The sequence below is a fragment of the Hemicordylus capensis genome, chromosome 1 (assembly GCF_027244095.1).
Source record: "Hemicordylus capensis ecotype Gifberg chromosome 1, rHemCap1.1.pri, whole genome shotgun sequence".
Lineage (NCBI taxonomy): Eukaryota > Metazoa > Chordata > Lepidosauria > Squamata > Cordylidae > Hemicordylus > Hemicordylus capensis.
Window position 1 is genome coordinate 185,460,364 of NC_069657.1, and position 17,008 is coordinate 185,477,371.

The following is a 17,008-nucleotide window of genomic DNA, read 5'->3' on the forward strand; positions in this document are numbered from 1 at the left end:
GGAGCCTGGCACACCTTTTTTGATGCCCTTCCACCTGCTCCTGTAGAAGGCTACTGAGGGAGACATGATTCATCTAAAACTAGTAAAAGTTGGGAAGTGGGGCTTGTGGATTTCATTAAGAGTCCCTTCCCCCAATTTGAACTTTGGTTGAGTCGGTGTCATTACATTACACTTTTCTTTTCAATGTCAGTTCTTCTGTCTTGTGCCAAACTCTCAAATGGAAATTGATCTGTGAATTGTGTTTCAATACCGTAGATTGAGTATTCAATCGACGAGTATGCCTGCACTGCAGTGGATATGATTGCTCGTCGCACACGCTTGGCCTTCCTGAATGTGCAAGCTGCTGAGGAAGCCTTACCAAGAATCATTGAGATAATGGGGAAGAAGCTCAAGTGGAGTGAACACAAGAAAAAGGTACAAAAGTTACTGCACTAGTTCTGACTTGTGTTTCTTACACGCACACGTGCACTTTGGTTTGTATATCAGGGGCAAGCATACCAAACCAGAGCTGGGGAGATTACTTGGATGCTAAGGGTACTCTGCCCTTCTTACAACCAATTCTGACCAGCAAGCAACTATCTATCTGATAGAGTGGGCTCGTGTTTTGGTGATTTGAACACCAAATCAATACCTGTGACTTCGGATCAGGATGAATACAAAGTACCTCGGAGGGCAAACAGAATCTGGAGGTCAGGACTTTTCTCCCCTAAATAAATACCTTTGACTGAGAAAGCAACACAGACAGTAACATAGTTGTTGAATATTGGCTGCTCGAGCAGGTATAATAGGGTGGATCTGTTTCAGTGAAGGGAGGGGGATCATCAAAATCAAACTGGTTTGAGAAAAGTGAAAGTATAGTTTGAAGGGGGAGGGAGAGAAGTTTATACCTCTCCAGCTCTGCTGAGAAACCTTGAAAGGGGAGAAGTGGATCACAAGTGTCTGAATAGCAGAATCCACTTGCTATGGAAAGGTTTCCTTTGTTGTTTTAGCTACTAGTTCCTGCTCTCAAATAAGTTGATTCAGCACAACAGTTAAGCAGGACAGTAAATGATAAAAAGAAAGTTTTGGAATGGAAGAGGGGAGTTGAAGAGCCAGATTATGGAGCTCTGTTGTCCTATTGCCTGAAGACAGTAATCAGCAAATGCCAGAAACTTCAAAAACATTGTGACTCAGCAGTTAGGGCCTTTAGTGTTGTTTATAAGAGACCAGCATTAAATTAAAGGACATCTCTTGGCCCTTTTCTCTGCAAGCCACTCGTCTTGCTGACATCGCTGCAAGTTGCATGTGTGGATTGAGGGCATGCTCCAGCCCTAAAAATCTTTACGTTGCACGTCTCTCAGAGTAATTATCGCTTGATAATCAACACTTGTACAACCGAACCAGTGATCTAGCTGAAGCATGAAATGCTGCCTAATCTTAATTACCTTGTTCACCTTTAAGCACTTTTTGGTCATCAACTGCTGATATTCCTCTAAGGACGAGCAATTATAATTAAGTGAAAGGAGCCAATAAAACATTACAGCGAAGAAGAAATTCAGAATGTAAATATTTGCTGTCACCCTAGAGCTGAGACTGTGTGCTGTTCTCCTTATTCAGGAGCAACTTGCAGAGGCAAAGAAGTTTCTGTATTATGAAATGGGATACAAAGCACGGTCAGAGCAACTGACAGATCACAGTGAAATCTCTCTGACTGCAGGAGATATTGAGAGGTAAATATAATACAATCAAGACTTACTCATCTCTAGGGTCTGGATATCCTGGATCAGTCATTGCCACCATTTTTCAAGTGGGGGCCTTTTTATACTTTAAAATGTCACTATTCATGCTTTTCCCCACTATGCTGACGTCCACTGTGTATGTGTGTCCTTTAAGTGAAATGGCGTCCTTTCAAGCCCCAACACTATCTTTGGAAGGAGTGTTGGGAAGTGTTTTTCCAACAGAACTTTATGAGGAAAACACTGGGAAGGGTTGTTATTGTTTATTTACGATCTTAGATCAAATATCAATATACACAGAATATACACAATAAAAAGAGAAAACAATAATGGAAACAAAGTCTAAAATGTCATCAAATATATAAAATCAGGAATCTTTGACAGTAACCGATTGCTGTGCTCTAGCTTCTCTTAGTTTGGTGGAGACAATTCTTATATGCTTATTAGAAGACAGGGACCCAACAATATCACTGACGGTTGCTAAATTTTGTTATACATTGACCAAACACTGGGAAGAATTTCACTTTCCAGTGCACTGTGCACACCTTCCAAGATGGAGCCAGGGCTCAAAAGGGCTCCATTTCATTTTAAAAAAAAAACCCCAAACAAAAACCACCAGCATTGGGAAAAACACAGTATTCTGCAGTATGAATGGTTACCTCCGCTTTGTCCTGGGGGAGCTGTATGTAGTATCTGGCTTTGAGCAACACAAGCTTAATAAACCATTAGTCAAGGGGCCCCACTTAGGGACATTGGGAGTTGCCACTGGCTCATGACACAGTGGGGGGGGGGGCGGGAGACATCTTCACGCATGCAAGCTGGGTTGTAACAGCAAGACTTTTCATTTAACTATTCTGACAGGCCACATGTTCCCTTCTCAAGTTTGTTTGATAGGTTCACTGTCACTTTGAATTACCAGTCTGTGCCTTGATAGGCTGAAGAGATCATACCTAATTGTATCTGAATCCTGCTACAAGTCTGTGGGGTCTATGAATGGCCTTATGTCCTTGGAGAGTTTTATTTACTTTATGTAATGGCGCAGCGGGGAAATGACTTGACTAGCAAGGCAGAGGTTGCTGGTTCGAATCCCTGCTGGTATGTTTCCCAGACTATGGGAAACACCTATATTGGGCAGCAGAGATATAGGAAGATGCTAAAAGGCATCATCTCATACTGCATGGGATATGGCAATGGTAAATCCCTCCTATATTCTACCAAAGAAAACCACAGGGCTCTGTGGTTGCCAGGAGTCAACACCTGACTCAATGGCACAACTTTACTTTACTGCATTTATATAGCACCTTTCTGCCAAGGCATCTGAGGTGGTTTTATAATTTATTGAGCAGTAAAGCAAAGTTATAAAAAGGCTAAATAATAAAAGAGCTGACTTCTCCGACCATTGCTGGTCTCTGCAGGAGCTGATGGCAGGAGCTCCTCTGCCTTCTCATCTGCTTCTTGTCTACTTTTCCTTCAGGGCATACATGTTTTAAAGCAGCCCCTGGGACAGTGCAGGAGAAGTTGCTCTGACAGTTCTCTGCAAATATTGGTGGCCTCTTCAGAAGCACACAGCAAAATCCCTGTGGCCTGGGAGATGATTGATTGATTGATCCATCTAGACCTGTCTCTATTCTGACTGGATGTGGCTCTCCTGGGTTTTTCAGAGATGTTTCCCAGCACCTCCAGTCTTTTAATTGGAGGTGCTAGAGGGTTGAACCTGGGACTTTGAGTGCAATTGGTGAGCTGTGGCTCTTTACCCAAGGCTCCTCCTAGCATGGGGGAAAGTGGTATGAGATGGCATCTATATGAAGAGAGCTGGGAGGTGATTAGGAGCCAAATTCTGTGCAGACGAGGTTGAGGTCTGTGCTGGCTGGGTTAAGGTTTTGGATCCTTAGTAGGGACAGTACTAGGCTTGTGGAGGCAAGTATCTCATAGTAGTTAGGTGGGGCCATTGTTAAAACCCCTATTTAAGAACTATTTCTCCTTCAGAACCTTCATTTATTGTGTAAAAAAGACAAATATCAGTCCATTGTAAAAACAAACAAACATTTTGATGTCTGTACGTCAGCCTCAGTGTTCCTCCTCCACCCCCGGATCTTCCTCAGTGTTCTTCCTCCTTCTACATTTATTTTACGCAATAAATGAAGGTCCTGAAGGAGAAATAGAGAGTTATCTTAATATACGTATTCCATCGTCTATATATCAACTATTTAAGAACTGCTTCTGCCATTTGTCAGTGTACAGCTTTCTCATGAATAATCCAATCTTGCAGATATAAAAAGAGGTTTCACATGTTTGATAAAGAAGGCAAAGGTTTTATTACTGTATTGGACGTGCAGCGTGTGTTAGAGGTAACATTTTACTTACCTTTTAAAAAAATCATATCAAAATTGCCTGGCATGATATTAATAGTGTTTTGTTAATCCAGGCATGTGGGTTTCCCCTTCCATTTTCTTTATAGAGCATCAACCTTCAAATTAATGAAAAGACACTCCATGAGATTTTGACTGAAGTGGATTTGAACAAAAACGGGCAGGTTGAACTCAATGAGTTTTTGCAGGTGAGTGCTTCCTTTAAAAAAACAAAAAGGCTTATTTTGTATATGTCATATTATAGATTATGCAGAACATTGACTCTTCATTAATGCTGGTTAAAGTTATTGGAAAATTATCTAGCCATTAATTTTTTGCAGCACTGATTCTCAAGTGGCAACTATATACTTTAAAAAAAAAAAAAAGCTAAGGTGAAGCAAAGCAGAAAATATTTATGAGCTCACTTAAAAGAAATAAATGTTGCCATGCTCAAGAAAACAATTAAAATAAAGATAAGGAACACTCTTTAAAATTACAACTTTTCTATCCTCCTCCTAGTTTTTAAACCATTTAACGGTTACGTTATGCTGCCTTTTGGGGATGAAGCGGGAGTGGGGCTGGTTCAGATATTTCCTGGGGTAGTGACAGTTTTCTGTAGCAGATGAGCACCACAGTCATGCCTCCCTTCAAAAATATATGGTTACCCTTTTTGTTCTTCCTTCCTTCTCCAAAGAAGTAGGTAGAGGGATCACTTGAATGGGGAAGTCACATCTCCAGCCTTCTTCTTCTTCTTCTTCTTCTTCTTATTATTATTATTATTAAAAAAACTTTTATACCGCCCTTCCAAAAGGCTCAGGGCGGTTTACATTAAAACACCTTAAAATCAGTTAATAATTAAAATAAAAATTATAAAACATAACAATGATTAACAATTAAAAACATCATAAAACTACAATTAAACAATCAAACTATTTAAAAACAAATTTTTTAAAAGCTGAGAAAGCCTGGCTGAAGAGATGTGTTTTCAGGTGTTTTCTGAAAATTGCAAGAGATGGGGAGGATCGTATCTCAGCAGGGAGTGCATTCCACAATCTCGGGGCAGCAGCCGAAAAGGCCCGTCTCTGTGTAGCCACCAAACGAGTTGGTGGCAACTGGAGACAGACCTCCTCAAGTGTGTGTGCAGTGCCTGGGTCATGTTAACTTTATATGTGTTGGAGGGAAGAGCTTCTAGCAATGGCAGGAGAGGGAGCAAGCCCTCATCCCCTGCCTGTGGGCTTCTTGAAGGCATCTGGTGGCCACTGTGTGAAACAGGATGATGGACTAGATAGGCCTTGAGCCTGACCCAGCATGGCTGCTCTTATGTTCTTATAAACTGTGTTTGTGTTGTATTGCTACCTGGCATATGAATGAATCTACGCAAAGGGTGAAACCTAATTTCAGCTTCTAATCTGGATGTAAAGTCAAGATCCTTGATGAAAAGAGTTTAAAATATGAGCTGCTTCCCCCCCCGCCCCCCCCTTCCTTGAGACTGGAATAAATAGTTGCCAATCCAAATGCTGGTTGGATTGTATGAAACATACAGGCTAACATCTGGATTAATGGTATGCTTGTGCAAGGATGTTGCAGTAGCTCAAGGCTGTTGTGCTATCTAGCTGTGCTGAGTTTGGGACCTGCATTCCAGACTAGTGCAAACATGTTTGTACTTGCACAATACGCTGTGTAAACTGAGGCATGCCTCATGTTTTTCAGAGAACTTTTGTGCAGTAGCATAGTGCCAAAAATCCCTGTGCTTAAGTGCAGCTATGCAATGTTTTTTCAGTAGTACCATATTAGTCAGGATGTTGGCCATTATTCTTCGCTTCTTAATCTGAAACTCTGTGACATCAATACCTTTTACCACTCCCTCCTGCAGTTGTGCTCTCCTAAAGAAAATCCATCTCCAGCCCCACTTTCTGACTTAACTAATTCTGATAGGCATTTCTTAAATCCAAGCAGGCAAGCACTCATTCAGTCCTCATTATGTTGTCATATAGAGGAAGTGCAATAGAGACTGATTGCTAAAGTACTAAGGTTTTACTTCCCCCTGCTTTCTAAAAAAAATTTCATTATTTCACAGGAAATTATACTGGTTTGCATATGGGCAGTCCATTTGTTAGCACTAAATGATCTTATTCTACTTGGATGATCAGTATGCTGTTGCATGCACAGCCCAAAATAGGGAACAGTCATTTATTTATTTTTTTGTTAGAGGTGAGGTGCTAAATTAGAGATGTGCATGGATCTGAGTTTGCTATTTTATTTGAGCTAGACTTGAATCTCCAAAATTCTCAGATTGATTCTTCAAAACAGCAGCCATTGCCAGCTGTTTAAACGAATCAACTCTAATCTGAGTGATATGGAACAATGGGGAACTAGAATCACTCCATTGTTCCTCATGGGTAGGTCCTAGGAACACGAAAATGGGTTGGGTGCTATGGCATGATAGGTGCTACCTACCACCCCAACCCACAAAGGAAATGGGCAAGCGGGTGATTAAAAGTTTTTTAGAATCCTACGGTGGTTTGGGGGAAAGGTTAAACATGCGTTAAAAATCACCCCCTTGCCTATTTCTTTTGCAGGTTGAGTGATCAGTAGCACCCATCGCATCGTACAACCCAACTCCCTTTGGTATCCCTAGGACCTATCCATGGGGAACAAAGGAATGTTTTGAGTTCCCCATTGTTCCCTATGACTGAAAGAAACTGCACTCAGAGTGCACACTACAAGTTTTGCATTGCAATTTGCAATGCATTTTGCATTCCTGCCTTGCACAGTGATGCAAATTAGAAGCACACAGTTAAAGGAATCTGCCCTTCCCGATGCAGAACACACATTTTTTCAAACAGTCCAAAAATGGCTAAATAAGAATCAATGACCCAGAATCCATTGCCAGCCATAGTTGCTGCGCTGCAGTAACATCATTAACAGAAGTTGCTCTCTCACGCACAATTATGACCCTTACTTCCTAGCGTTGCCACAGCTGTCACAGCAAAACCCTTTGCAGCTAGCATAGCCATAAGCTCCACTAGAATGTCTTCAGCCACATTTTGACTAAGTACACCTTGTGAAGCAGACCAGAGCAGTGAGTGAAGCACGTGTTATTCTCAAGGCCAGTCATCACTCAGCAGCTCATCTCACAGCATCACCAAGAAACACCCCCTCTCACTCATACTCTCACATACCTCTCTCTGAGCTGCCACACTGTCCATTTTTCGCCACAACACCATCTCACAAACAGACCAAACCACAACTCAAGGATGACAGGCAGGCACCCAAATTCTGCCTTTGTCAGTCTGAGATCAAGCAAAACCAGATAGTTGTTAATGTAGGAGCAGTAGCCCAGCATATTATACTCAGTGCTGAGAAAAGAAAACCACAGAATTGAACCTCCCTCCCTCCTCTCCTTATGTATCCTCTTTAATGGCATCCTACGGGCTCCCTCTGCCTCCCCTCCCCAGGTCCTCTAAAAACATTTTGAAATTCCCTCCTTTTCTGTTCTTCCTCTATCCACCCAGCCAATGAGGGTACTGTTGCCCATGACACTTGATTTGTATGATAACAAGCCAACCAAGAAGCAAGGAGATCTCAAGCCAATCAGAAGCAAGTGTCCAAAAACCAATTGGCAAGGGGGAAAAGCCAGCCAGAATGGTACTTGAATCACTCGAATTGATTCAAACACTAATCAGGCCCTTTATTTTAAGGGTGTTTCATTTTGAGTTTGAATAAATTGAAACAGCCTGATTCAAACTCGAATCGATTTGAACCCGAATCAATTTCAGTCACCTTTATTTTGGTCTTAGACCAGCATAAGAGCAATTAAAAACACAATAAGTGGCATACTAGAAGCCTGGAGGTGAGTAGCATAATAGAAGCATATGGTAAAAAAAAATAAAACTATTGCTATGCAATTATAAAAACTATAAAAGACTATAGAAATCAGTAGTAAAAGTAAAATTTAAGTCTATAGCTGTCCAACCTAAGACCGCAAACTAGATGGCCAAGATCTAAAGGCTGCAGTTAACAGTAGTTAATAATGATAAAAAGTGATTGCAAAAGAGTTTGAATCATTTGAAACAGCCCGTTTTGAGCTCGAATTGATTGGAACCCAAATCAGTTTATACATTGCTATGCTAAATATGTATAATTTCACATGTAGATCCTTTGTGCTCTTTTCAGAAGCAAATTGCATTCTGAATTTGTTGCAAATTGCAACAAAAACTTCCACACTTGGACTGGAGCCAATATAGCCCTCTATTGGAAAGACAGATTTGTACTTTTCCAAACAACCTAGTCTGGCTGGTTGTTGTGAATGCAATATCTTGTGTATTACTCCTACTCCTACTCCCAACCCTGATTTTATCATCTTTCAGTTGAAATGCAAAAGGTAGGTGGAGCCAAATGATTCTCTCTCTCTACGTATGACAAAATATTAAATTTACACAGGTGAGAGACAAGTGGTTCTGTAATTAATTTGACAGCCTTTTGTCACAAGAATTATCCTTGGATTACTTCCATATTGCATATGTTCCTCAAACATGCCTTATTTATTTAAAATTTTTTGCCCCACCCTTTAATTTATATGCAGTTTCTTATAGCAACTTCAGGCAGGACATGTGAGGTGCCTTTTAGATGGGATGGGTATGGGGTATTTCTTGCAAGCTTTGCAGAAAAATCACTCCAATTCCTCCCACTCAGTTTTCTTTTCTATTTGGTGGTGGAATCCTTTAGTACAAAATTGGCCCTTAGCTCAACCCTGTATTTGAGAGGTCAGCTGCAAGTCTGGATGTGTGGGAATAACATGAGAGAAGTTGCACGTGTTGTTCATGCAGCATGTTTGCCTGCTCCATCTGTATCTGAAAGACAGTGGATGAGTACCAGCCCAAGCAACTGGAACGGGATGTGCCGAGAGTATGCCTGTCATGACATCATCCAGGTCAAGTATTTGGAATGCATGTAGAGCATCCATTTAGATGCAGTCCCCACCCCAGACCCCCACTTGGGTTGGTAAGGAATCATCCCTACCGGCCTCAGTGATAAATCTAGATACACATATTTTCATCTTATGAAAATTTCCCTTTTGTACAGAGAAGCCCAGGAGCCATGCATTTGAGCCTGAATTTCCCTCACCAAAGCAAAACAGTGTTAACCCTAGGCATGTTTCATCTTTCCACTCTCAGTTTACTGCTGTACCTTTTTCAGCAAGCAGCAGCTTTTAGTTGGTGGTGCACTAATAACAACGTTCTGATGAATTGCTTCAGGAATATAATGCAAAAATAATGCATGAGGTGACAGCATCTGAAATTCCCTGTGGAAGAATTCCAGAGGATCTACATAAATTACTGAATTTTTCTTGTGTGAGAGCAGAGATGGTTGGGATCTTGAACAGTACCTTTTAGGTACAATAATGTTCTCTTTAGCAATGCAAGACTGAATTATTTTTCAAGATATGTTCAGAATTTCACCACAAACTTTTCAAAAATTTGACCCACAACTCCTCTGTTTTCAACAAAAGACACTTGTATAACCCAAATGGAAAAAGAAGACTCCCCCCACCCCACAATCAACTTTTCTTCATTGAGGCACATTTATATAGTTAAAGTATAATTGAAATTTGAGGTGCGGGAGGAGATAGATATAGTTATAGATATCTTTCCTCACCTTAAATATCAGTTGTATCATTCATATATATGACAACATAATTGTGGTGTAAAATTTTCCTTTGAATTTTTAAAAACACACATCCCAAACTCTCAAAATTACAGTCATAAAGAAAGCGTATATGCATTTTACAAGCTAACTAGGTGCAAATCTGTATTGCAACTGAAATATATATCTAATATATAATTATAACCTGAATAGATGTTCTAGGTTCTTTTAAAACATTATTTGTAGAATTTGACTACCACTTTAGCAACTATAAAGCATCAAATTATCTCTGAGCATCAGTGACCGTATTACTTCAGCCAGTCCCTCTTCATGTGTACAGATTTCCTTCTTCAGTTCCTGATTAGTGGTAACAATAGTTTGTCTTACATCAGAATTGTGAGCTACTGTAGCCCTATTCAGACATTATGTTTTACCTGTGTTCAGGTGTTTGTACGCAGTACATATTTTTTTTGTGTGAATGACTCTACCTGTGTTCATTCTAAAAGTGAACCTGGGCACAGGTCCCTCAAATGCATGGTATAGATAGGAATTGTACTGTTGTACCTGAGTTGTTGTTGTTGTTGTTGTTACATTTATATCCTGCTCTTCCTCCAAGGAGCCCAGAGCAGTGTACTACATACTTGAGTTTCTCTTTCACATCAACCCTGTGAAGTAGGTTAGGCTGAGAGGGAAGTGACTGGCCCAGAGTCACCCAGCTAGTATCATGGCTGAATGGGGATTTGAATTCGGGTCTCCCCGGTCCTAGTCCAGCATTCTAACCACTACACCACGCTGGCTCACTACGAGTTCAGCATGGTATGTGAATAACTGTACCAGTGTATATGTATACAGATTGTATGAGTGTTGAACATAACACGTGAATAGGGCTTGTTTGAAGTGGGTATCAGATTCTGTTTTGTAGGCTGATTAAGGTTAGCAGTAACAAAACTGAGATAACATAACAAACACTGGTGGCCGCAAGCCAGGAAGTGGAGAATCAGCACATATGATTCTGCAGCATATTGTTGACCTTGATTTGGTTGCAACATCTAAATTGAGTTGCTGTATAACCAGTGGTCTACGAATTGCTCTCTTAACCTATAAATACAAAGAATAAGTGTTGCCCATGGTTTTGTGGGTACAGAAGTGGGAATCTTTCTTTAGGGAAAATGCTGCAAAATGAAAGGCTCCAGAGATCCTTCTGAAATGTTTCTAGGCATCCGTTTGACTCCTTTCATGCAAGCAGCAGCTTATTTGTTTTTTATGGCTAGCCAGGTTTGTGTTTTGTTAAGAGCCTTTCTTGGTCAGGTATTTTAAATGACTGCCAGGTCCTTCCTGCAGTGTGGCAATGATGAATGCAGAACATGAGCTAAATTAATGCTGGGGATTTTGGTCAATGTCAGCCCTTTCTTCACTGTGTCAAGTTAAACAAACAAGATCAAGGCAGAGGAAAATGGTAATTGTCTCTCTCTCGAGATGGGCTGCAGATAAGTGTACTGTTGAATCTAAATGCGGACATTTTCACTGGTTGTGTCCACCTCAGACTTAGTTGCTTAAGTTATGTGAGTAAATGCATTTTGAGAGAAAAAGCTCCCTTGTGACTTAAATCATGTTAACAGCATGTTTTTTCATAGCATTTCTTAAATAAAGAGGATTTTCTTCTTAGCTAACTGTAAACTTCCTCTTCTCACTTATTCCCAAATTCTAAAAATTAATAGGATTTAATTTTAGATTTTGAAAACTGGGCTTCTAGGTAGCCCTCTGATTTCATAACTGTCCTTGTTAAATTTGGCTTCCTTTTAGACAAGAAGCTGAAACAATTCATTCTGCTGCGTCTTTACAGTGCTCTGTGTTTTTTTGAGGTGGCATTGGCCCATGAGGACTACACTGTATACCCTTCATGAACATTTTAATTGGCTCTTGGTCAAACCTCAAAGTGAGATTTATTATTCTCACAAGAGGATGGTTAAAAAAAACAAAAAAACTTCTGAGCCCTTCTGAAAGGTATGTTACCTTAGATGTGATTTGGACTGTCTGAAATAAGAGACGGTTCCTTGAATAAATATAATAGAGCTTGTTAGCTGGCCCCGAAGTTACTCTGGGAAAAGGTGGTGCAATTGATCCAGTTCATGGTTATTGAGGAGCAAGTGCTTTCTAATGGCACACAGTCTGCCCAGTGTAGTTTGAGCTCCACAGTACCTCCAGTTTGGAATTTGATTATGTAATATCTGGATTTAGTGACCTCATAAAGGGCCTTCATTTGACTGATGTCACTTTTTACTGTGTCTAAAACTATGTATGCCTTCATTAGGTACCATAAGGATTCTTTGCTGTGATTCATTGCTTAGTGGAGAAAATCTAGCAGGAGCAGTATGAGCTGGTTTTGTTCTTCAAATGAAACGCTAGAATTGAATTGGCAAATTTGCCTGTCATATCTTTTTTAATTTACCAGGTCACTGTGACTGAAAATGCGTGCGGATGTAATGAGAGAATGCCGGCACTTACAACTATCATGCTGAGAAGACCAAGGAATGGCAGAGATACTATTTGGAGTCTCTCCATTCCCTTGTCTGTGCACCCTAGCTGTGTGTTCCATCATCCCCATGCTATATTTCCATAGGGAAATTTGCAGGAATTGTAACCATGTCTTTTTATGCTATCAAAAACAGCATGGCACACCAGTGATTAGTTGAGTATCCTATATGTTTATGTTTATAATTCTTGAATTCAAGTCATCCAGATAGAGCAGATGCACTTGCTTGAATGTCCTGGCCTATCATAAACAGCCAGGAGGGTTCAAATAAATACTTGACAGTGGCTTTTCAGGCAAGCCAGTGAGTTAACATAAAAGTCAGAAATAATCAAATAAAAGGAATATCCTGGAGGTATTTTTGATTGCTCACAAACAGAAAAAGAGGCTAAATTTATAAGCTAAATAATGCATTGCAAATTGTTCACTCATCTCTACTTTGGCCCTTAAGAAAGAAGTCAGAGGAGTAAAACGAGAATGTGGCTTGTAGCACTTGCTGTCATGTTGATATTGCCCAATTCAACCCCAGCGTAAAAGGGATTTATAAGATGGGAGAATGAGAGTTTCCTCGTGGTTCTACAGACTTCTGAGATTTTCTTACTAGAGAAGTGTTGAGCAAACCCTTTCATAACATCACAGCAGTAATAATAAAGTGTATAAGTTGGTGGTAATACTAGGAATATTAGTGGCGAATCCAATACAAGTTGTGGTTCCTGCTGTTTTGTTTTTTTAACTTAACATTAGTGTGTATGTATTCTACTAGGACTCTATGCCCTACTAAGGGCTGATGACTTAGTAACTGAAATATCCGCAGGGTGTTTGGGGAAAAAAGGCTATTTCAGTCTCCTTTAACACCTTAAGCTGTTATCCAACTCTAGGCATGGCTCGGAAGATTAAAAATGTTTCTTTGATGCGCAAGTGGTAGTCCAATAGGCGCTTGAAGGAACTGCTGGGGAAAAGGTAATTAGAAGTGATATTAATGGTTTCTCAATCTTGTTTCTGTAGCTCATGAATGCTGTTCAGAAAGGCTATGTCTCTGGAAGCCGCCTAGCTGTACTTATGAAAACCGCTGAAGAGAACATTGGTCATCGGGATGTGATTTCAGTAGATCGGAGTGGAGGTGGACTGTGAGGTTGGGGCGTTTACAGCTACAAAATGGTGGATATTGTGCAGCGGCTTCGATCAGTGGTGAAAAACATTCCAGTTCTTTCAGCTGTGTCTGCTTCTACGTGATCAACTATACTGAAAAATGCATTTGTGCTCCCCCCCCCTTTAAATTTCATGTGATGGTATCACTACTGATTTGTGGCCTACTGTACTCAGTAGAAGTTTTTGTTTTTCTGCAGAATGGACATTCATTTGAAAAAGAGTAAGGGAAAGAGTTAGCGAACTTTGCCCCAGTTGCTTCACTCCACCTCTGGGCGAAGACACGGGACTCTGAACTGCACCCTGGCTGAACTGCACCCTGAAATGCACCACAGCCATGGGAGGGGGAATCCAGGTTGGCAACCCAGCATGAATGTGGGTGGAGTTGCACTTTGCCATCTGTACAGGAGGAAGAACAATAAGCTCTAAGCTGGCCCTTGCCCTTCAGTTTGTACCTTGCTGCATTGAATGGGCAGAAATGAACGGTGCCAATATGCCTTTTAGTGTCTTACAGGCTTTTTCATTACATCTCTGGATTCCTTTCTCCTTTTTAGAGGAGTCTGTTGTGCTAAATATTCACTTTTTGCCTAAAACTGTTAAAACATGCATTTCCTGCAAAAGAGTATTGTCCTTGTGGAGATCAAGAGTGCTCTCATCTAGAATTTTCATAGACTCTCTACCAACATATAGGTGAATGTTCTGTCAAGGAATCACAATGATGCTTGATTGTGTTTGGTAGGAAGATCTATTTAGTTGAACTTCACATTTCAGTGATCTATGTTTTTGTATAGCAGCTGTGATTTATAGATGGAGTTTTGAAAAGCATACTAAAGCAATGTAAGATTAGACACATATCACAAGGATAGCTTTAAAGAAACTGGACTTGTTATTCCATCAAGGAAAAATGTAATATTGTGGGTGGAATTCCCACTCTTGTTCTTTTCCTCTGTAACTGCATGTTTTATTTAGCAAGTGGTAAGCTTAGTGGTACCTATAGGTGTTTTTCCTTTCTTGTACAAGATTTTAACAAAAGTTTCTGAACTAATTGTGTCTGGGGTGGTGGGTTTGTGCATCTTGCACAAATTAAGCACAATTCCAAACGGTTCTAGCATCCTGACATGTTTTGTAGGAGAAACACTGAGCTGGACTACACTAGTATGTTTTGCAGGACCATTCTAATGGATCATGATGCCATTTTGATATTCTGCAAGCAGTGTTCCACTTCTTTATATGCAAATGTTGATGATCAAGACTTCTGCTGGAAATAGCTATTTATGTTAAGATATTTCCTTCACATTCTTAATTTTAAAACAAACAAACAGAAGCTATCATTAAAGTGGAATGAATTCACATTTTGTATACAGGATTTTCAACTTCTTTCCAAACTGAATATAAGGAGCTGAGTGTTAAATATATGGTATGAGAAGATGACAATGTTCTGAAAAGCCTCTAGTGAAATCTCTGCAGATTCATCCCTTCATAGCTTTTGCTCTGATCAAGATGCCTTCTACCTACCTTTTTATATTTTGGTAGTGGGGCGATGACAACATTTCCTTTGTGATTTAGGCCCTAAGCTCTTCAGATCGACTTGAAATGCATGACTAAAGTCTTGTACACAGTTGACCATATTTGAGGTCTCCTAGTGGGCACACAAAATTGCTTTGTGCTGCTCTCCCCCCCCCCCCCCCCCGTGCTAACACATACAGGATTGTCTACACATCAGTTTTGATCCCCCTGTATTTATTAATTAATCTGTTTTGATCTGGATTTTTCTGCACTGAATAAGGTGTAATCAAAAACCAACTTCCTTTATATTCTAAAAAATATGGATGTTTCTTAGATTTAAATCCCCCAAAGGAGTATTGTGTGAATAAGTCTCTAATTAGAACAAGTGGCATTTTAAAACTGCATTGTAGTCCTTTAAGTAAAAGAGAAATACCTGTGATCCAGAAGTCTGCATATGTCTCATCCATACATACATCAGGATTTAGCACACCATTTCTCCTCCACCAGAGTTAGCTTGAAGAGATGAAACAGGAGTGTGTGGACTTGGAAGTGCTGAAGAACAAAGAGTCCAATATTTGTCTACACACTTTGTGGAAGGAAACCAATACTTAACATATTTGTATGCATATTTTCAAATAGGTTTGCTCTCTACATTGGTATATGAGAACACCTGCCTACTTGTGCCTATTTCTACTCTCACTCTGTCCTTGCTGTTTCCATCTTTTGCTACCAATGCATTTTTATCATTACCTTGAATCCCCACCCCCATGGTTTATGTGCATGCTCTCCATCCCTGGTTTGCACTTTCTGAATTTTAGCCAAACTTTCCTTTGCTTTCCTTACAGTAGAAAAAAGTGTACAAGAAGCAAAAAGTTACCTGCATTTTCTTACACCTGCTTGATTTAGCGATATAAAAGACTCAGAATTATTTGATTGCATAACCTCCAATTTTTATACATGTTTGGAAGATTATCATATGAATATATGATAAATATAATGCACTTTCAGAATTTTACTGTTTTGCATTATGTTAACTTGCTGTATTACTACTGTCTTAAAAACAGAAAAGAGAATGAACAGTAAGAACAACACCTATGTGCACTGTGTGTGTGTACGTATACATACACATACATATATGCACACTGCATGTTTGTAATCTGGCACTTTTATGTATTGTGTTGGGTTATTGTTCTAGACTGGACTATTAAATACTGTGTTTGAGGCTGGGTTGTCATTTTTATAACTGTCTTGGTGTTTTATTGCTATTATTTATTTCTTTTGATATACAGAATGAACGCATGCATTTATAGAGCAATAAGAGGATGTATTTAATGTGCCTTGTTTTTAACTGAATAAGAACTGAAAGCATGAATCAATAAAACTGATTAAAATGGTCCACTCGTTGGCATCTTGTTGTTACCAGCAGTTACAGAAATAAAGTTGATTAGCCTTGAATTGCTTTCTTTTTTCCCTTTTTCTTTTTACCCCTTTTTCCTGTGGTAAAAAGTCTAAAATAGAGACACCTTAAACCTCCTTTTTAAGGGAGAATATAATTACTGGCCTTAACTCTGTATCCAGTAGGGCAAATGAAGAGTTAAAATACAGAGAAGCTTGTCATGAGGCACTTAAAGTTGGATCTTCTTGTTGGAATATAGTGGAATATATTTCATTGCCACTACAGGTGCCTGGTGGAGGGGTTTTTTTTGGTTCATTGAGGGATCAAATAAATGACAACAGCCAAGGAAATGTTATCAGGATGGGCTTTTATTTATTTATTTTTCAGTCAACCAAACCTCTTCAGGCACCATGTTTCCAACCCACACTGATTAATTTTATCATGACTAAAATCAATAGAAATAAACGGAAGAGATTACATAATCTATTTTGATCATCTTGCATGTCAGGTTAGTCCCGAGTTGCCAAGTGCTGATAAATGTTCTGATGGGGGGAAATGCTATGTATTTCCATTGTCAGTAAATCAGCAAAGCTGTTTATGTGTGTTAAAAAAAATAATGGTCATATTCTTTTGTAGTTCCTAATTTCTACATGCAATAGGACTTTTAGGAATTTGGGGGTAGGGTGGTAGAGTGGAAGTTTTACATCTGCTTCCTATACAT

The 17,008-nt window shown here is 39.7% G+C and overlaps 1 protein-coding gene and 1 long non-coding RNA gene across 9 annotated transcripts in view; one reads left to right on the forward strand and one right to left on the reverse strand.

The window, feature by feature from the left end:
- The window catches only part of GPD2 (glycerol-3-phosphate dehydrogenase 2), a 128,589-nt gene extending 112,243 nt beyond the window's left edge, over positions 1–16,346 (forward strand). For all 8 annotated transcript variants that reach the window (XM_053283230.1, XM_053283233.1, XM_053283231.1 and 5 more), the window contains 5 exons: positions 256–414; positions 1,597–1,709; positions 3,985–4,063; positions 4,174–4,272; positions 13,245–16,346. In XM_053283230.1, the coding sequence (XP_053139205.1) occupies positions 256–414; positions 1,597–1,709; positions 3,985–4,063; positions 4,174–4,272; positions 13,245–13,370 (576 nt within the window). In that variant the 3' untranslated portion in view covers positions 13,371–16,346. The remainder of the gene's footprint in view (positions 1–255; positions 415–1,596; positions 1,710–3,984; positions 4,064–4,173; positions 4,273–13,244) is intronic.
- Positions 3,690–11,907, reverse strand: LOC128339402 (uncharacterized). The gene is made up of 2 exons (XR_008313025.1): positions 11,723–11,907; positions 3,690–3,862 (listed from the first exon to the last, which is right to left on the reverse strand). It is a non-coding gene; the product is annotated as an uncharacterized LOC128339402 (long non-coding RNA).
- Positions 16,347–17,008: the final 662 nt, after the last annotated feature.